The following is a 20,113-nucleotide window of genomic DNA, read 5'->3' as shown; positions in this document are numbered from 1 at the left end:
GGGGGGATCTTGGAGTGAAGCTTGCATGAGGGTGAGGGAGGGTGTTTGGGGTGGGTTTAGTGGTGTTAGTTGGATATGGGGTGCGTGCACCCCTGCGTGGGAGAGGAGAGATGGTGTGGTTTCTGTTTTACATCCATGGGGATGGGTGTTAAGTAGCCTTTTCCCTGGAGGAGGAAGAGTGTTGCTGGCTGATGTGGGGTTCCGGGTGTATCTTTGACACCATTCCAGAGTGTCACCACTGTTGTTCTCCCCAGCGTGTGCACTTAGCTCTTGGAGTGTTGTTCCTGTGCCCCCTACCAACCCCCGTCTCTCTCTGTCAGAATGATGGGCGGCTGCGGCTGAGCCGCCAGGGCGTCATCTTCAAGAACAGCAAGACAGGCAAGGTGGACAACATCCAGGCCTCAGAGCTAGCGGAGGGCATCTGGCGCCGGGTGGCACTAGGCCACGGCCTCAAGCTGCTCACCAAGAATGGACACGTCTACAAGTATGACGGCTTCAGGGAATCGGTGAGACCTTTGGCCTGGCCGGCTCCCCCTCCTAGAAGCGCCCACCCCACCCTGTGCCAGGACTCCCAGGGGGAAGTTATGTGGGTGGGCATCCCCAACCAGCTACAAGGTGACAATTGCTGAGCAACCTCCTGGATTTGCTGCTTTGGCATTAGTGCCTCAATGCAGCCCACACCCTCACGAGCCCTGGATCCCATCTGGCTCTGTGTAAACACCTCCCTCGTCCTGCCCTAAGGATCCTGTTCTTGGCCCAAACAGGTTGCCATGAGTTTTAGCTTCAAGGCTCTCTCCTAAGAGTCTTCTTTTAATTAATTGTGTTTATTACGGTAATGCCTAAGGGTCAGCTGAGAATGGGTCCCATTGCCCGAGGCTCTGTACAGAGTAGTAGATAGTCCCTGCCCTGAAGAACGTATAGTCTAAATAGACCAGACAGCCACTGGGTCGGGAGTAGGAGTGGAACACACAAGCCCAGTGAACTATGTGATGGCAGCAAGTGGCTTGTTAGTGCCCTGGTGTTCTTTCCTGGTGGGTGTAGTTAGGAGGGGATCAGTTGAAGGGAAGCGGGGGAGAGAATGGAACAGGTGTTGAGGGAAGTTGAGGCAAAGAGACTGTGAGCGAGGGGCAGTGTTCCCTCTAATTTTTCCCACCTATGTGTGGAATGAATTTTGTTATGTGCACCAATATGGAGGTGACATGTGACACATCATCTTCGTATTGGTGCACATAACAAAATTCATGTGTCGGCGGTGTGGCCAAGGAGTTTGGAGTGTGGGAGGGAGCTCAGGGCTGGGGCAGAGGGTCGGGGTGTGGGCTCTGGGGTGGGAGTGCAGGCTATGGGGTGGGACCAGGGATGAGGGACTCAGGGTTGGGGTGGGCGGGATGAGGGTTCCAGCTGGGGGTGTGGGCTCTGGCAGGGCCATCCCTAGGGGGTGTGGGGCCTGGGACAAATCAGCCTGTATGGGCCTCCCTTAACGTTTTTTATACAGGTGAAATCTGGCGTGGGGAGGGGACACCGGTGCTGGGGGGCGAGGGATGATGGAGAGTCACAGGGTGGCACCTATGCTAGGGGTGAGGGGGCCCCCTGTGCTGGGGGGTCCTGCAAAAGGAAGGGGTCCAGGGAGGAAGGGCAATGGATGGGGTCACCCTGGCGCTGGCATGTTCCAGCGGCGCTAGGATGCTGGCAGTGGGCGAGCAAGAAAAAGAAATACAATGCGCGCTTCCCACTGGTGAGTGCGGGCCCGACCCCTGCTGCTGGCGCCAGGCCCCCTGCTACCTCCCTGGGCTGGCCTGGGCCCCCTAACCCCACCCCTCCCGGGCCGGCCTATCACCCCCTGCACGACTCATTCACACTGAAGTGTGGGGCCCGGAGCAGTTGCCCCGATTCGCCATACCCAAGGGATGGCTCTGGGGTGGGGCTGGGGATGAGGGGTTTGGGGGTGCAGGCTGGAGTACTCCCCCCAGCTTTCTCCCCGCAGCATCACTTGGGCTGGCGGGGAGAGGTGCCTCTCCCTTGGCTGTGGCAGGTCCGGGCCAGGGCTGGATTGGGGCCAGGGGAGGGGCGCCTCTTCCCCGGCCGCGGCAGGTCTGTCGCTGGGCTGGGTTGGGTCCGGGGCTGTGGGAGAGGAATCTCTCCCCTCTGCAGCCCTGAGCGCCTGCGTGGCGCTTAATAGGCTGCTGCGTGGCCACACAGCTGAAAGGGAAGTTAGGCGCGTGGGAGGGCTGGAACAAACAGCCCATCAGCACCAGGTAGAGAAAGTCCAGTCAAACTGCAGGGAGTTCTTCGAACATGTAAGTGTCCCTGCTTCGGCTGCAGCTGCTCTGACCGGCTGGAATCCCTGACTGGCTCCTCTGCAGTTGCCAGTCATGTACTGGGGCATATCCCTACGAGAAGTTTCAGCTCCACACGAGTGTCCAGCAAAGTTGCAGGGCTGGTAACTCCTGCTCACTCTTCCTTAGCTCTGTGGTCGCAGTTCTCCTAGTGACTGATTCTTTCCCCAGCTCACTTGTTTCCTGGCATACGCTGTGTGTTGCACGAGCCATCGTGCTGCTGTTTGTTACCCGGGGGAGCTGTGGGGTACTAGCAGTGGCCGGGCCTCTCTGGGAGGGAAGGAGCCCTGATGTGATCCGGGTGGGGGGAGGAAGGATCCCTGGGGTATGGTGGCTTCTGATGGCCATTCTCTACTTCCCACTCAGGAGTTTGACAAGCTGTCAGAGTTCTTCAAGTCCCATTATCGTCTGGAGCTGGCGGAGAAGGATCTGTGCGTGAAGGGCTGGAACTGGGGGACCGTGAAGTTCGGAGGTGACTCTGGGGCTATGTCTTCGCTGCTTGTGAAGCATGGGACACGTTTCCCCGCGGTAGCCTAGCCCGTGACAGTGCAGCCACATTTCCCCGGCTGTGACCCCCGTGCTGGCGCTGTATCTGGCCCTGGCAAGCAGTAGAGCTAGCCCAAGGTTCATAGCGCCACAACTCCCTGGGTCATTCCGCTCGTATTCGCGGGGCATTGGGGACGACTTGTCTGCCCGCCCTGGACGCTCATCCCCGGGCAGGTTAGCCAGCTTCCTCCTCTACCAGACACCGGAGATGGAGGCTAGTGGAGAGCTGAGCAGAGGCAGACAGACAGTCCGCTTCTGGTCAGGGGGCTGATGGGAAGGGATTGGGGGCCCTCGTGTCTCAATGGGCATGAGCACCTGTGGCTTTGTCTCTTAACTGCATCTACCTTGGGGTAGCAGTACGGCTTGGGGAGTGCTGGCTGCAGCGCTGCTAGCGGCGTGTGGCTGTGGGGAAGAACCTGTGATTGAGCTGGAGTTAAGCCTGTGGGGAAGGCCAGTTCTGGGAGCTGAGGGGTGTATAGCAGGGAGAGGAGCACAGCTCCTGCAGTGACTCGGATGTGGGGGCTGGCGTTGGGAGTGGATGGCTAAGTGTGCAGCAGAGAGGGAGTAGCCTGTAGCTCCACCTTCTCCTGAAGGGGGCGCTCTGAGTTGCTCTTGTCTGCCCAGCACCACCTTGTAGCTGCTGGCTGCGGAAGTTGTCTGACGGGAGGAGCGGCTGGCTGTGCGAGGTGGTCCATTGCCCCCCTGCTGACCCACTGGGTTCCCCCTCCCCGCAGGCCAGCTCCTGTCCTTCGACATCGGGGAGCAGCCTGTGTTCGAGATCCCACTCAGCAACGTGTCCCAGTGCACCACGGGCAAGAATGAGGTGACGCTGGAGTTCCACCAGAACGACGACGCTGAGGTGTCGCTCATGGAGGTGCGCTTCTACGTGCCGCCCACGCAGGAGGACGGCGTGGACCCTGTGGAGGTGCGTGTGGGCCGAGCTGGGGGTGGGGGAGGGAGTTCGTGGGCTGGGAGGAATGGGGCTGTGGCCTGTGTGAAGGTGCTGGGGGGGAGTTATGGGGGGCTGCATTCAGCTGTCTGGAATAAAGGCCCCCTATCCTCCCCCACCCTTAGGCCTTTGCCCAGAATGTGCTGTCCAAGGCAGACGTGATCCAAGCAACCGGGGATGCCATCTGCATCTTCCGGGAGCTGCAGTGCCTGACGCCACGCGGTCGCTATGACATCCGCATCTACCCCACCTTCCTGCACCTGCACGGCAAGACCTTTGACTACAAGATCCCCTACACCACCGTGTTGCGCCTCTTCCTGCTGCCCCACAAGGACCAGCGCCAGATGTTCTTTGTGGTGAGGAGGGGGACGGGGGGCTGGCAGATCCCCCCCCACTGCATTCGGGGGAAATGGGGGGGCTGGCAGATCCCACTCCAGTGTGCCTGGGGGGCGGGGTAGCCAGCGGATCAAAAGGCCCAGACCAGCTACTTCTGTTGGGGGCTGAGAACTGGGAGGGAGGGGACTGCCCTGTGGTACTTGGGAGGGATATTGCATGGAGGTGGGAGCTGGAATGGAGGAGATCCCTGATCTCGGGGTACTGGGATCCCTCACCTGTTCATATCCTTGGCTTCCTTTCCAGATCAGCCTGGACCCTCCGATCAAGCAGGGCCAGACGCGCTACCACTTCCTGATCCTGCTCTTCTCCAAAGACGAGGACATCTCCCTGACCCTTAACATGAATGAGTGAGTGGCCTTCCTTCCCTGGCCAGACCCTCCTCCGCCAGTCTGGCCCTGCCCCCAGCCCTGTACCCTGTCAGGATCCCTCTGCTCCTGCCAGCCTGGCTCTGCCCTGTGCCCAGGCCTGACCTCTCTCTTCTCCCCACGCTTGCCAACCCGGCAGGACCCCTCCTGCCATCCTGGCTCTATCCCCAGGCAGCCCCCCAGCCGTACCCATCCTCTGCTAGCCTTGCCATGCTCCTGGCAGGATCCCTCCAATCCCATGTGGATGCCAAACCTTGTCTGGCATGAGTGTCTGGCCATCTCCATCCAGGTTGGCTCACATCCAAGCCTCGGGAGGGGGTTCTCTTCTCCTGGGAGTAGATGCTGTTGCCCGAGGAATATGCGTTGTCCTCCTTGGCGGCCCTCTCATCTCTGGGTGCTGAGGGCTTCCCATGCTCCTGTCTCTCTCAGTTGGTGTGGGAGCTCCTGGGTCATCCCACGTTGTTCCTGCTCGTGCTGGGCTCTCTCTCCTGCCTTCTGTCCTCATGCTGCCGTTTTCCCCGTGCCGTAGGGATGAGGTGGAGAAGCGCTTCGAGGGCCGACTCACCAAGAACATGTCCGGCTCGCTCTATGAGATGGTCAGTCGGGTCATGAAAGCGCTGGTGAACCGCAAGATCACCGTGCCCGGCAACTTCCAGGGGTGAGCACACGGCGGGCAGGGGAGTGGGACATGGGGCCTTCGTCTCTAGGGGGCTCCTGTCCCAGGGCATGGGTACTGTCTAACTGAGGGGGTGGTGAATGGGACACGGGGCCTTTTCCTTCTAACGGGCTCTGGCTCCAATCCAGTCCCAGGGTGGTAGATTGTCTTGGGGTGGGGAATCGAATATGGGCCCTTTCTTCTCTAGGGGGCACCAGCTGCGATCCTGGACTGGCTAGCTCGGGTGGCAGGGAGTGGGATACAGAGCCTGTTGCTAATTAAATATTTAGAAATGACTGATCTGTGAGGCCCCGTCCCTACTTGCCTGGCTCTGGTGGACTTTTTCCCTGTCCTGTGACTGGGAGTTCCCAGTGGTGGGTGGGAGGAGAGTTGTGCCTCAGAGGTACGTGTGACAGATTCTCATCCCTTTATCCCCCCCCCCCATTGGCTGTTGTCCCCTGGGAGAGCGTCTGTGCATGGGAGCCTTGCTGGTGTAACCCCCTGTCTGTCTGTCTCTCTCCTCCCTCTTCCACGCGCCCCCAGGCACTCGGGAGCCCAGTGCATCACCTGCTCCTACAAGGCCAGCTCGGGGCTGCTCTACCCGCTGGAGCGTGGCTTCATCTATGTGCACAAGCCCCCGGTGCACATTCGCTTCGACGAGATCTCCTTCGTCAACTTCGCCCGCGGTACCACCACCACCCGCTCCTTCGACTTCGAGATCGAGACCAAGCAGGGCACGCAGTACACTTTCAGCAGCATAGAGAGGTGAGCCTGGCGCGCCCCCCCCCCCCCCCCCCCACTCTGGGCACGTGGTATACCTTCAGCAGCATAGAGAGGCGAGCCTCCCTCCCCCCGCCCAGCAGCTGCTCTCCCCTCTGTCCCCATGGCTGTACTGCCTATTGCCCCATCTGTTCTCCTGGGCCGCCGCCCTCTTCCACGTGACACAACCCTGTCTCACGGCCTGCACTGGTATCCTGCTCCTCACTCAGCCCTGGGAAGTCTTTGGTACCACAACCTGGTGGTGCAGGGCTGGCATCACCGTGCACTGCCCTCTTGCTCGCTCGTGGATGGGAGAGCGTTAGACTCCGCCTCTCCATGACCCCGTTTCCCCACTGTCACCCCCCTGCAGGGAGGAGTATGGGAAGCTGTTTGACTTTGTCAACGCCAAGAAGTTGAACATCAAGAACCGAGGCCACAAGGAGGTACCTGCAGTGGGGTGGGGCGGGGCGCTGGCTGGGTCCCCTGTCCCATCCTGACCGGGAGCCCCATAGCCACTGGGGGGGCTGGGTGAGGGCAGGGGTTCGTTCTCTCTCTCTCTCTCTCTCGCTGCAGATTCTGCCTCCTCACTTTCTCTTCTCTCCTTGCCCTTGTAGAAGAAAAAGGTCCGTGCGATTTTCCCCTCCTCCTGGTGCAGGTCTCCTCTGCATGGCTGTGGTGCTCTCTACTAACCACAGTAACCCCGCATGAGCCATGAGAGGGAAGGGAGGGCCATGCTCCCCCCTCCCGATCTCCTTGCCGAGTGGGCCCCACCTAACCCGGTTAACACTGCTCCTCTGGTCCCTGCATGCAGCCTGTGCTCGAGTGTTGGGGATCTTTTCCCAGAGTGGGGGCGGGGGGTGTGCACCCAGGAGCATGCTGGGAGTTGTAGTTCTCAGTTCTCTGCACATTTGGGGTGGGGGTGGCGTCTGCCCTTCCCCTCTGCTGGGGGGGAGGGGCAGAGAGTTGCACTCACGTGACCTCCCCCTGCTCCCCATGCAGTCCATGCCGCAGAGCTATGATGAATACGCTGACTCTGACGAAGACCAGCATGATGCCTACCTGGAGAGGATGAAGGAGGAGGGAAAGATCCGGGAGGAGAATGCTGATGACAGCAGTGATGAGTCTGGGGAGGAGACTGGTGAGACCTGTGCCTGGGGCTCCTCCCCCTGGCTGTGAGATCCTCCCCCCGCCGTCCCCCCCCCCCCCCCCCGCCTGTCCACCGATTGGGGCGCCTCGCCCTGGCTGAGAGATCTCTCCCCCCCCCCAACCCCCCCGGCTATCCCCATTTGGGGTCAGAGAGACATTCCCATACTCTTTACTCAGCCCTTTCCCCTGGGCTGTTGCCATCTCCCTCTCCTGCCCCGCCCCCCACCCAGAGAGGAAGAATGACCAGTGCATTCCCTTTCCTTCCAGATGAGTCGTTTAACCCCGGGGAGGAGGACGAGGATGTCGCAGAAGAGTGAGTCGGGGACAGGGGCTGCCTGGCATGGGGCTCTCGGGCTGTGACCTTGCCCTTTGATTGGCCCATTCTCGGATGGGAACTCGACCTGCGGTGGCCGCCGGGGCTGGACATTGTACATGTAGTGCCATCAGCGTTGGCCTCCCTGTGGTGCTATGGGGCGCCGTGCTGCCATGCGCAGCGAGTGGCTCAGTACGGGGCACTCTGCCTTTATGGGGCCTCCAGAGCTGATGGCTCAGCCGCAGGCACTGTCACCTCTGCCAGTGCTCCAGTGCGCTAGGTGGCCTGGTGTTGCTGTCTGAGGTTTTTGTCTCCCTGGCCCTTTTCACAGGCTTAAGGCCATTAGGCTCAGTGGCCAGCCATCAACTTGGGGAACTCCCTTCTGTTGACCTAAATTGCCCTGTAGCCCCAGTTGGACATGGGGTTCTTCTCTTCCTGTCCTGAGCTGTTAAACAACTGCTGCCTTTCCCCTCTGGGGCTGCTGCATCTCAGTGGTGGGTTGTACAAGGGCCTGAAATCGAGGGGCTGCTTACATTGTCTGGGGCAGGGACTGTCTTTCTTGCTATGTGCCTGTACAGCGCCTTGCACAGTGGGGCCCTGATCCATGACTGGCGCTACCACAATCCAAATAATAGGCTCCCTGAGTGAGCCAGGGTGGTTTCAGAGCAGAGGATAGGCACTAGGTTTTTGCCTCTGCTGCTTGCTGAGATTTGTGCTCTGGAGCAGCGCAGTTGGCACGCCTGCCAGAGAGAACTCTGCTGGGAGCCACAGAAATGATCCGGGCTGAGGGGACTGCCTAACGGGGAAGATGTCTTTGTAGCATGGAGCAGTAATAACTGGGTGGACGTTGTGCGGCTCTGTGAATCCCGGACCTCGGAGGACCAGGAATCTGGGGGTGCTACTCAGGGCATGGTGGGAGCAAATGGAAACAGGGAGAACTCTGACGAAGATTTCCCGCCACCAAGATCCGCTGGGTTGTGGGGTGGTGTCACAGATCCACAGTGTCTAGTCCATGCCCATCCTATAACCAGTTCCTTGGGAGTGACCCCTTCAGTGTGCTAGGCCCCAAGGACCCACTCAGGGGCAGGCCCATGGCCTCCAGGACTCCAAACTGGGCCTTGGGGCCCCAGCAATCCCTCTCTCTCTCCGTGGCTCCCTGCAGCAAATCCAGCCAAGCCACACCCCTGCGGGACGTTTGTATCATCCCCGTTCGGGGCGCCGTGCTGTCAGTGATATCTGCAGCGACAGCAGCAGCCTTCCCAGACACGGGGGAACATTAGCCGCCTGGCCCACGGAATCGGAAAGGCCTTGGGTTAGCACAGAGAGGCAAAGGTTGAGCCATAGTCCAGCCTGGCCAGCACTGGTGCAATTAGCCAGCCAAGCCGTTATGGTCTCTATCTTCATCTGGCTCCTTGTCAGCCCCGAGGCCTGGCCACTGGCCTCCTTTCCCCTTTGTTCTCCCGCTGGGGCCTTGGTGCTTCTTCTCAGCTGAGGGCTGGGGGAATGTCTCCTTCCTCCTGGCTGGTGGCTGCTAGGGGTGAACAGCCCGGCCACTGGGGTTCCCGCTCTCTTGCTGGATTCTTCATTGATGTGGGTTGGTTTTCGCCAGTCCTTTGCCGACCCTTCTTCCACCCCTGCCAGCCACGGGGGACACACACCTCGCGGCTCTTGCTCTTAGAGCAGATTTAACCTTTTTGCACCCCTGCATAGCAGTGCAAAGTATAGAGGGAAACTGAGGCATGAAATGAGGTTCATAACAATGTTACAGAACATTCCCTCTTGGTCCCAGGTGGGGTCCCGTGTCAGGAACGGGGAACCCATCGGCTGGGAATCGGCCCACAGTGAGCAGGCCTGTGCTGTGCCCCATACTCTGCTCAAAGGGGCTCATGTCTCTCCAGCAGGGATGTCTGTGCTTAGCACTGCCACTTGGGTTCTGCTGCCGGCAGGTCTGGGGTGACACCCAGGGATGGGAGCAGTTGGTGTGGGGAAGAGCTGGCTGTGCCCCTTGTACCCTGCCCAGAGTGCTTGGCGGTGCCCCTTGCCACCCTGTTTCAAGGGACAGGTGAGGAGGCTTTTCCTGTTGCCATGTCCAAGCCATACTGGGAATGCCCTAACACTTCCAGCCAGCACCCCTGGAGCAATCTGCCCATGCTAGGCCTGATCTGTGCTGAGCTGGGGTGCCGGCCCTGGGAGCAGTGGCGTTTGGTGGGGGTGGGGCTGATGCCAGGCTCCCATTCCCTCCTGCAGGTTCGACAGCGAAGTCTCTGCCAGTAGTGACGGTGGCAGCGACCGCGAGGAAAAGAGGAAGCCAGCCAAGAAAGCCAAGATCGTCAAGGAGCGCAAGCCCCGCAAGAAGCCATCAGAGGTGAGAGCTCTGCCCTGGCAGAGGGGGCTGTGTGGGTCCCGACCGCTGGCTCTGAGGAGTGGGATCCTCTACCTCCAGCACGCAGGCCAGCCCTGTGGGGAGACTGAGCCTTCGGGAGCTCTGCTTAGGCGGCTGATGAGGCCACGAGTGAGTGTCCTCTGCGATGGGGAACGGTCCTGAGAGTCCCGCTGCTCCCCAGCTTAGGACACTAAACAGCCTCCAGCTGGGGGTGAGTGACTCCCCTCCATGCCACGGAGCTCTTCAGCCCTGTGCCTCTCCCCCAACCTCACCTCACCCGCCTCCCTGCAGTCCTGCCCCAGCCGGGTCCCCTGGCTCCGTTGGGCTCCTTGGCCCTAGTTGCCTTGTCTTAGTCTTGTGCTGCCTGGGCCCCGTGAGTGTGTCTGGCTGCTGGGGGGAAGGGCTGGGGTATCGAATGCCATGCCCCAATGTTAATGGGGGGCACAAGGGGCCCTTGCCATGGGGGCCAGAGCCTCTGGTCCAAGGAACTGTAGAGCTACGTCTTGATGGATCCCCTGCTTGTTCTGTCTTTGCACCTGCCACCTCCTCTTGCCAGAGTAAGAAAGGGAAAGACCCCAACGCCCCGAAGAGGCCCATGTCTGCCTACATGCTGTGGCTGAATGCCAGCCGCGAGAAGATCAAGTCGGACCACCCCGGCATCAGCATCACCGACCTGTCCAAGAAGGCTGGGGAGCTCTGGAAGGGCATGTCCAAGGAGAAGAAAGAGGTGGCCTTGGGTTGGGGGCGTGGCATGTTCTAACTGTCTTTTGGTGGGGTGGGTGTTTGGGGGGGGGGGGGGGGCTGGCAGGGCTGTGTCTGGGGATGATAGGGGTAGTGTTGGGTGTAGGCCTGGAATGGGGAATTCTTGGGGAACCGAATGGAAGAGGTCTTGGAGGCCAACCCAACATGGGGCAGGGGCTGTGTCTTGTTCAGGGAGGGGATAGGGATGGGCATCTGTTTTTGGCAGGCTGGCGAAGCTTGCTCGGGATAGCTTTGTATTTGCTGGGGATCAGAAGTGAAACGGGGCGGGGGCAGGTGAGCAAGGAAGGGCATCACCAACTCTGTGCTCTGGTGGCAGGAGTGGGATCGCAAGGCAGAAGATGCCAAGAGGGACTACGAGAAGGCCATGAAGGAGTACAGCGAGGGGGGCAAATCGGAGAGCTCCAAGAAGTAAGTTGGCTGGGCTGCTGGGAACATGGGTGGGTGATGAAGGGCCGTGGCCCCATCTCATCGGAGGGTAGGCAACGAGATGACGGGGAAAGGTGTGGCCCATGTAGAGTGCGAGGATTGTCTATTTCCTCCCGGCCCTGTGGCACCTGGGCACCTCCACCAGTGCAGTAGGGGCTTGGGATGACCCTCTGATTGTTCGCTGTCCCCCATCCTGCACAGAGAGAAATCCAAAAAGAAGAAGCAGCAGCAGCAGCAGGGGAAGGGGAAAGCAGAGAGGAAAGCGGCACCGTCCAAGGCCCTAGCCAAGTCCCCCGCCAAGCAGCTGGGTGAGAGCTTCAAGAGCAAGGAGTTTGTCTCCAGTGAGGAGAGCTCTGGTGACAACAAGAAGGAGGTAGGTGCGGGTGGGGCAGGAGGGGCTCCTGCCCCGATCTGGCAGCTGTGGCTATATGTGGTCTCCTGTTAACACACTTCCCCCTCCCCCCACAGGACTCAGAGGAGGAGGAAATCGCCAGCACGCCACCCAGCTTGGAGGACTCAGCATCTGGCTCAGATTAGAGCAACTACTCCCCCTCCCTTTAGCCCTGCCTCTTTCCTGACTGCACAGGTCACTGAGTTGAGGCCTAGACACCCCCCACATCCCCACAATGCCCCCACATCCCTTCTGCCAGGGGCATGGGCTGGAGGGGTGACGCGACTGCTCCGTTGGCTAGAACCTGCCCTACTTCTGGACCTTCCCTGACCCCTCCTCCCTCATGGAATTGTAGGACCTGTGCTGAACTCTGGAGAAAGGCAGAGGGTGCTAGAGATCAGGGGAGGGGGCGCACCCCTCCTTTCTCTCCATGCTGTGGGAGACCCCCTGTGTCCTATCAAGAGGCCCTCCCAGCAAACTGGGGGGTCGGGGGGTGGCCCGCGGGCCCTGCAGGGGGGAGCTGGCTGGCTGGGAGGGGTCCGTCCCTTGGCCTGTAGTCAGGCTGTATCGGTGTTTTTTATGTTCTGTTTATTTTTGTATTTCTGATCTGTTCACGCGGCAATTGGATGGAATAAAAACCAAGTGACTTTGGACGGAGCGTCTGTCTGTCGCAGCGTGGCCAGGGGACAGATGGACGGATCTCCCAGTGCCGACAGAGCTTCCCCTGTAGAGCAGGCAAAGCCCTACTTTTGCCAGAGGGGGAAGGAGGCCACTCTGGAGCTGTGGTCTCCCCTCCCGACGGCTGCGTTTCCCAGGCATCGCAGCAGGAACAGCTCTGCCTGCAGCATGGGGCTGAATCCAGAGCCTTATCTCACTGCATTCCAGTAAGCTGTGGCCCTAATTGTATTAAAGGCCATCAGGCACCTGGGGGAGCCACCTAATGAAGGAGGCAGTCGATAGCAATGAGGTTTAGCCAAGTGTTAGGGGCTCCTTTCCCTCCCCTCTCCTGCTGCCGGGGCCATCACCAGCCTCAGCAAGGCTGGGAGGGTTGTTACCAAGACTGCTTAATGTAGGGAACTGTAGCCCAGCAGGGGGTGCTGTGGCCCAGGCGGCGGGAGCCTTCCCTTCTTGACATACCCAATACCTCCCAGCTGCGTGTTGCTGAGGGATGCAGTGTCCTGGAGCTCTGGGCAGTTGGTTAGTATCCAATGCTTCCCCTCCACCTGGTTCTGCTAGCAGCTGCCCTTGGGGCTGCATGGAGGGCTGAGAGCCTCATCGCTATCCCTTCTGGGCCTGGAGCTCTGACCAGCTCGAACTGCTCCGAGAGTGGGCGAAGGGGAGTGTGAGGCGCTGAGCAGACGGTGGACGCAGCATCCATCTCCATTACAGCCCTCGCAGGCCTTGCTGCCAGGACAACTAATCTGAGTTGGGGGAAGGAGGCCTGATCTGATTAGAGCCTATTATCAGACCTCAGTGCTCCATTAAAGTGTCTAGGGCTCCACTTCCAATCACCTGTGTGTCAGAGGGCACACGCTGCCTCACTCTAATTGAATCGGGAGTTCTGCCAGGCTGCAGCTCTCCGAGAGGGAAGAGAGCTGTGTGTGCTGGGGGAGGGAGAGGCATGTGCCCCAGAGGCAGTGGCTTTTATAACCAAGGCTGCAGCAGGTTAATTGTGCAGATGGAAGCTGGCTCCCATGGGAAATTCTCCAGGGTCTCATTTCCTTTGGCCTAATTTCTGTGGGTTATTTACCAGAACTCCACAGCTGCCAGGAGTAAATGGGAAGGAAGAGCTGCAGGCAGCCATGGCAACTCCTCTCTTCAAGCACCGTGCGTGTACGACGCTAGAACAGGGGCCCAGCAATGGCGTGGAGTTTAAAACCAGCAGAAACCGCCACATCTGCCCACCTGGACGTTACAGCTTCACAACACCTGCACACTAAACCCAACAACCAAAGTCAGACCAAAGCCTGTGCAGTGTGGGGCCTTTCCCATGGTTGAGAGGTCAATCCTTGAGGGGGCCACTTAGGGATCTGGGGCAAAAATCAGTACTTGGTCCTGCTAGTGAAGGCAGGGGGCTGGACTCGATGACCTTTCGCGGTCCCTTCCAGTTCTAGGAGATAGGTATATCTCCATATATTATATTATTATTATTTTCTTTGTTCCACGGCAGCTGCCCCTTTTCACCTCTCCCATCACACAAGGCTAGAGCATGGTGTAGGTACAACAGCCTCTGCCCTTCCTGCATTCGTCCTGCAATCCTACCACAGCTGTAATGAGGGGGCTGTTTTGCCCTGGGTGCTAGGCAATGTAAGCAGCTGCCATGATGAGACTGGTTGGTCTTATGGGGGTGGCTGCCCGCCAGGGGCAATGTGCAGAGATGCCATGGGTTGGCTGTCCTTACGAGTGAGACTTTCCAGGTGGTGGGTTAGGTCATTGCTTAAGACAGGGGCTCTCAGCTTTGGTCCTTTGTGCCATCCAACAGTCCAGGATTTTAATGTAACCAGCACTTAATAGTTTGGTTTAAAGTGTACACTGATTAATATTGCATATGAAACACTTAACTATCCTAATTCATACTAAAGCCTAGGGCACTTGAGAAGTCTCTATGCAATGCAAACCAGTGGATTTTAATAAAAACAATTATTAGCTGGTTGAAATAAACCCCTAGATGGTTGGAGAGCCCCGAGGACATGAATTTGGCCAGTGTGATTTAAATTTTGAACTGTTATTTTGCAGAACCTGCAAACTTTCAATCAAGTCCTGCTTGTTTTTGGGCAGACTCATATTTTCTTGACCATCAAGTATTTACACACACACACCTCTTCTTGCCTCCTCTCCTGCAGATAGAGCCTGTAGTCTCCATAGTCACCACAGTACACAAGCTTGGAAAGTGGCTTTCCAAGCCCCAAGTCCCAGATGTATTGTCTCTTGCTGTGCCCAAGTAAAAATATTTTAAATCTTTGTTTGTTTATGCAAAATGAGTGAGAAGCTTAGGAATGAGAGTGAAACAGCATGCTAACAAGTGAATCTCACACCCAGAGAGTGACATTTGACGTGTCTGAATGGGGGTGAAATAAATTGAGGGGGACTCTTTAAAGTTTAGCACAATGTGGACAAATGTCCCCTACCCGAGCTATGGCCCTGACCTGCCCTCCTTGCTGGCGGTTTCCCAAGAGATGTTAATTAGCAAACGCTTTCACAAACTGAGCAAGGTGGGCATGAGGGGTGTCAGGAGAGGGGACTCCAACCTCTGGCCCTATCCCTCCAGCATTAAAATTCATGTCCCTCTTACACTAAGGATGCACCAAGGAGCCTTTATTCCCTGGGGGGAGGGCAGAGGAGCAGACTTTAGGGGACAAGGATGGGTGAATAGTTAAGATGTCTTTGGGGCGGGGCAGTGAGGGCTGCAGTGATTCTATTTATTATGGGGCACTGGCTCTGGGGTGCAGGACACCTGATACTGACCTGTGGGGGCTCAGGCTGAGAACGGTGGGGGCTAGTAGCCAGCCCTCTGCAGTTGGCAGGAATGGAGTTGCCTGTTGTGATACCAGCTTGGGTGAATACACACACACTCCCCACGTGAGCTGGGGACAAGATCCCTCCCCCAGTGGGTCCTGGCTCTCCGGCTGGCAGAGACCCAGGGAAGTTCCAGGCTGTGGGGGGTAGGGATGAAGGGGTCATGCCCTAATGATAAAGGGTCTAGGGGAGTGGCGAGACTGGTACTCCAGTAACAGCTGGGGAGGACGCGGTCCATCTGTGGGGCAGGAGAGGGGCCCCTAGGCTCTAGCCCCGCCCTGTATGGCACAGCCTGCCTGTTGGATGATGACTTCAGCAAGGTCACATGTGGCAGTGGGCGTGCCCAGGACGGAATTATTTGCATAGCTCGTGAATATGCAGCAGGGCGCGGAGCCGCCCCGCCCTTGTTTTGCTTCTCATGAATATGCCGCGGAGGGGTCGGGGCGGTGCCGACTCCGAGCGCGGCGCGGAGCCCGGTGAGGAGCGGCCGGGACCCGGGTAGGGAGGGGGCCGGACCCCGGTGTCTGTGTTGAGAGTACCCGGGGGGAGGAGCGTGTGGTGTGATTGGGGGGTGGTTGAGGGTGAGAACAGGGGGTGGGGGGGAGGTGTATGGGTGATTGGGGTCCCAGGATGGGGGGTGCGTGGGGTTGAGGGTGAGAACAGGGGGTGGGGGGGTGTATGGGTGCTTGGGGTCCCAGGTTGGGGGGTGGGTGCTTGTTAGGCTGCAGGTGGTGTAGAAGGGGCCTGGGGTTTTGAGGCTTTGGGAGGGACGAGGCCTGGGGAGGAGCAGGAAAGTCACAAACTTTGCTGAGTATAACAACTCTGGGGTGGGGAGGCACTGGCAGCAGGGACGGGGTGATGGAGGAGAGGAACACATGGGGTGGGAAAGGGTGGGGGGAGGGGCAGGCTATGGATGCCAGGGTGGGGGGGTTCCCCTGCCAGACACAGTGTGTCACTGGGGGTCTCAGTGCAGTGTTCCCAGGGTGCCCCTCACTAGCATCACTGATCCTCAGCCGCACCCTGGGGCTGATCCCAGCTTCCCCTCCCTGGCCTGCGGCCTCGGGCCTTGGCCTCTGCCTGCCCTGGACCTGCATCTCCTCCACGGCTCCTCCCATCGGTTGGCCATGCCCTCTGGGCCCTTGCCAGAGCCAGGCCCTGGACCAGCTCATAGAGTTGTGTGTGTTTGTGTCTCTGGGAGCACCCGGTCTGATCAGGCAGGGCTCACAGTGCCACCCTCAGCCACTCGGCCCCAGGTTTCTGTCAGGGGTGCACCCCTCCCCACGACCCTCCCACTTGAAGCCCTGCCTGTGCCCTCATCAGCAATGCACTCTTTCCTGACCACCCCTCCCTGCATCCACCCCCTGCCTGCCTACAGCTGGACATGCCCTGCTGCCTCCAGCCCTGCCTGGCCGTGTTTGTCCAGCACCTTGGTCCCAGCTTCCCCACTGCAGCTGCTGACTCCCTTCTCCTCCCCAGCGCTCTCCATCTGCACAGCTCCCTGCCACCCTTCCCCTCCCCTTCCCATTCCCAGTTCCCTCCCTCCTGCAGCACCCTGGGCTGGTTTCCCTCTGGCTACAATGGCTCATAGCCACTCTCTGCAAAGTAGCTAATCAGCTTCTCCTTCCTGCTGGAGGGGGAAGGTGAAGGCTCAGCTTCGCCTTTCACCCTCCTGAATCTGAGCACCTGGTTAGCTGGGCTGTCCCCTAGCTCTGCAGGTGTCGGAGTCCCTGCGAGCAAGGGCTTGGTCCTGTCCATTGCACTGTGCTGCTCCCTGGAGCCATGCTGGGCTTGGCCCTCTTGCTTTTTTCACTTTGCCTCCCCAGGCTTGGGCCTGGTCTGCACTACACAGTTAGGTCAACCTAACTCTGTCAGTGTCTACACTACAATGGGGCTCCTGCTGATGTAAGTCCCCACTACGCCGACTTAATAACCACCTCTGGTGGAGGAGTAGTGCTTAGGGCGATGCAGTGTCTGTGTAGACGCTGCGTTACTTACGTTGCCTGTTGGCTGTCAGCCCTGCATGGGGCTGACAACTGGAGTCCCCCACCCCCATTCCTGGTGCTGACAGCCTGAGCTGAAAGATGGGCATGGGACGCATAGCTGGAGTCCCCACCACCACCCAGCATTGACAGCCTGAGTTGTCATCCCAGCATGGGGCTCACAGCTGGAACTGCCCTCTGCCCTGGGGCCCCAGCTCTGAGCCAGGGGGCTCAATTTCACAGCAGAGAGCCAACCAGATGCAATTATTTCACATTTTGTGAGCCCTGTGTTGCTGTCAGTGCCCCACAATGAGCCACTTCAGTCGGTGCAAGCGCTCCTGATGAGGATGTGCACCACCAGCAGAAGGAAGGCAGTGTGGACACCAACAGCTGATTTAATTGCTGTGGTGGCTGTAGGTCGACCTAATTGAAGTAGACCTAATTTTGTACTGTAGACAAACCCTTGGTCTCCTGTGCACCACCTTTAGCTGTGACTGTGTAGCTTTGGACTCCTCCCTGCTCGCTCCCTCTGCCTGTCCTAAGGGCAGGTCCACACTGGGGCGGGGGATCGATCTAGGAAACGCAACTTCAGCTACGAGAATAGCGTAGCTGAAGTCGACGTTTCCTAGATCAAACTAAATTTACTTACTTCGGGTCCACGCGGCGCAGGCAGGCTCCCCCGTCGACAGCGCTTCCTCCTCTCGGCGAGCAGGAGTTCCGCAGTCGACGGGGGAGCGCTTCTGGGATTGATCTATCGCGTCCAGATGAGACGCGATAAATCGATCCCAGAAGATCGATCTCTACCCGCCGAATCAGGCGGGTAGTGTGGACCAGCCCTAAGAGAGCTCCTGGCTTGGTTTGAACATTTCCCATATGAACATGGAGGTGTCCCGGGGAAGACCTGCCTCAGAGGCCTGGCACCCTTGGGTATTCCCTCCCCTGCTTCAGCTTACCCTCTGCTGGTAACCTTGGCCTCCTTCTGCCTGAACTTTCCTCCATCCCAAGGCCTGGTCTCCACTTAAAATCTACACTAGAAACTTGCATCAGCATCGCTGTAGCGCTTGTGGTGAAGCCGACGGGAGAGAGGTTGGTAGCTACGTTGGCAGGAGAAGCTTTCCCGCCAACACAGTGCTCCCTACACTGAGGGTTAGGTCAGTATAACTACGTCACTCAGGGTGTGGATTTTTCACACCCTTGAGTGATGTAGTGATACTGAAGTAAGTGTGTAGTGTATATAGACCTAGCCTTAGGCTGACATACTTTCTGCACTCAGAGGCGTGAATAATCCATGTGTAGTGGACAGATGAATGCTCTATCGGACTAGCTACTGTCGCTCAGGGAGGTGGTGGAAAACCCTTGTCCGTCGCTGTAGCATGTATCTACTACAGCGTTACAGCGGCATAGCTACAGCACCTTAACTGTGCTGCTGTAATGCCTGTAGTGTAAACATGGCCCAAGTCTCCTTTGCTTGCTATTCTGCCTGTGGACTCTATCTCTATTGAGGCTCCTCCCCCAGGGATCTCCTCTCACCTTGATGATTAGGTTCCCTTCTCCATGTCCCAGTGTGGCCAGAAGCCACCATCCTCCTCCTTGCACCTACACAGAACCCCAGCCACGGCTCCCCTGTCCTTGGACTTCTCCTTTGGGTCCATGATTGGCTGTAGACATGGTCTACATGGTTGGTCCTGTTCTCAACCCCCTCTGTGGAGCTACTCTGAAACCTGTTATTTTAGTAAGTATTTGATGACTGGCTCTTCAGTCTAGCAGACAAAGATCTAACGAGCCAAGGCTGAAGCTAAACAAATTCAGACTGGAAATAAGGTGGACATTTTTAACAACGAGGGGAATTAACCATTGGACCAACTTATCAAGCCTTGTGGTAGATTCTCCAGTACTGGCAAATTTTCAATCAAGAGGGGACGTTTTCCTAAAAGCTCTGCTCTAGTTGGTCAGGGAAGTCCTATGGCCAATGTTACAGATGATTACTGTAGACCCTTCTAAGTTCTATGACTATCCCATGAACCCTGTAGCCGGCTCTTCAATCCCTCTACTTGACCTCCTCCCTGAGCCTTCTCCTTTGGTGGCCCCTGAGACTCACCTTCCTCCCAGGACTCATCTGGAAGCAGCTTAATTCTCCCTGGGGCCCAAACAGCTCTTAAAACCTCTTCCACTTGATTCCTCGCCTGGGGATCACCCGTGCTGTAATTGAATCGCTGTGTAATGGTTCAGTTATCTCTGCAGAGCCCCCAGGGGCCTGGCCTGATCTGTGTGGTTGTCTGCAATGGTGTTGGGGGTATGTCACTTTGGGGGTGCAGGAGGATTCCCCAGGAGTGGTACAGGTTGGGGGTACAGATCACCAGGGGAGCATCCCTCCATGACCATCCTTGCCTCCCCCAGCGCCTGCCCACTGAACCACTTGCCCCCCTGCAGGCAGGAGAGCTGGAGATGTTCAGATCCTGCCTATGTTCAGTCTGGCTTGGCACAAGCTGGGATCTCTTACCCACCGAAGGGAGAGCACTGTGCGGGGTCTCAGAGCAAAGCTCAGGGGACCAGGAGGTAGGGGAGGGATGCTGCCTGCTGGCCAGTGGTGATAGCACTAGGAATCCTCACTCAGTTGGCAGGTCTGGTGATGCCAGGGCGTGGTGTGTGAGGGAGGCAAGGGCCATGCCCAGGAGGCTGCAGCAGTGTTGGGAAGAAGCAGGAGAACATCAGGGGGCACAAGAGAAGTGGGCATGAGGAAGAGGGAGGAGTGGGAAGGGGGTATTGACATGGGGGGAGGCAGGGTGTGGGGAAGGGGGCTGTGTGTGGATGGGACATGGGGGTATTGGCATGGGGAGGCAGTGTGTGGGGGAGGGGTGGTGAAGTGTGGGGGGTACTGGCACAGTGGAGGGAAGGGAGGGTTGTGGTGTGGATGGGATATAGGGGGTATTGGCCTGGGGGAGGTAGGATGTGGGTGAAGGGGCACAGTATTATGGGGGTGTGGGGAGTATTGGCATGGGGGGGAGGCAGAGGGTGGATGCAATGTCGAGGGGGTTGGCACAGTAGGAAAAGGCAGGTTTGTGGAGGGGGCATAGTGTTATGGGGGGGGTATTGGTACGGGGGGGGGAAGCAACTTCCGCATGCCCATTCTTCCCTGATTCTTGTTCTGCCCCAGCCCTTGTGGCCCGTCCTGCCCCGCCCTCCCAGCACCCCCC

General features: G+C 58.4%; 2 protein-coding genes across 2 annotated transcripts in view; both read left to right on the top strand.

Annotated features, from left to right (window-relative positions):
* The first annotated feature begins 25 nt into the window (after positions 1-25).
* Positions 26-12,075, top strand: SSRP1 (structure specific recognition protein 1). Its single transcript, XM_026660991.1, has 17 exons — positions 26-31; positions 321-506; positions 2,700-2,805; positions 3,614-3,804; positions 3,954-4,184; positions 4,468-4,571; positions 5,119-5,247; positions 5,788-6,009; positions 6,374-6,446; positions 6,618-6,626; positions 7,003-7,141; positions 7,417-7,462; positions 9,710-9,827; positions 10,402-10,572; positions 10,924-11,015; positions 11,235-11,406; positions 11,502-12,075. Exons 1-17 carry the CDS (start codon positions 26-28, stop codon positions 11,568-11,570), a joined length of 2,064 nt encoding a protein of 687 aa, XP_026516776.1. The 3' UTR covers positions 11,571-12,075.
* Positions 12,076-15,364: 3,289 nt separating this feature from the next.
* Positions 15,365-20,113, top strand: part of TNKS1BP1 (tankyrase 1 binding protein 1) — a 24,517-nt gene continuing 19,768 nt past the window's right edge. Inside the window, exon 1 of the mRNA XM_026660990.1 lies at positions 15,365-15,416. Within this exon, the coding sequence (XP_026516775.1) occupies positions 15,365-15,416 (52 nt within the window). The remainder of the gene's footprint in view (positions 15,417-20,113) is intronic.

The sequence above is a fragment of the Terrapene carolina genome, unplaced genomic scaffold, assembly GCF_002925995.2.
Source record: "Terrapene carolina triunguis isolate 2854851 unplaced genomic scaffold, T_m_triunguis-2.0 Scaffold926, whole genome shotgun sequence".
NCBI lineage: Eukaryota > Metazoa > Chordata > Testudines > Emydidae > Terrapene > Terrapene triunguis.
The sequence above is the reverse complement of the archived record's forward strand: the minus strand, read 5'-3'. Positions and strand labels throughout refer to the sequence as shown.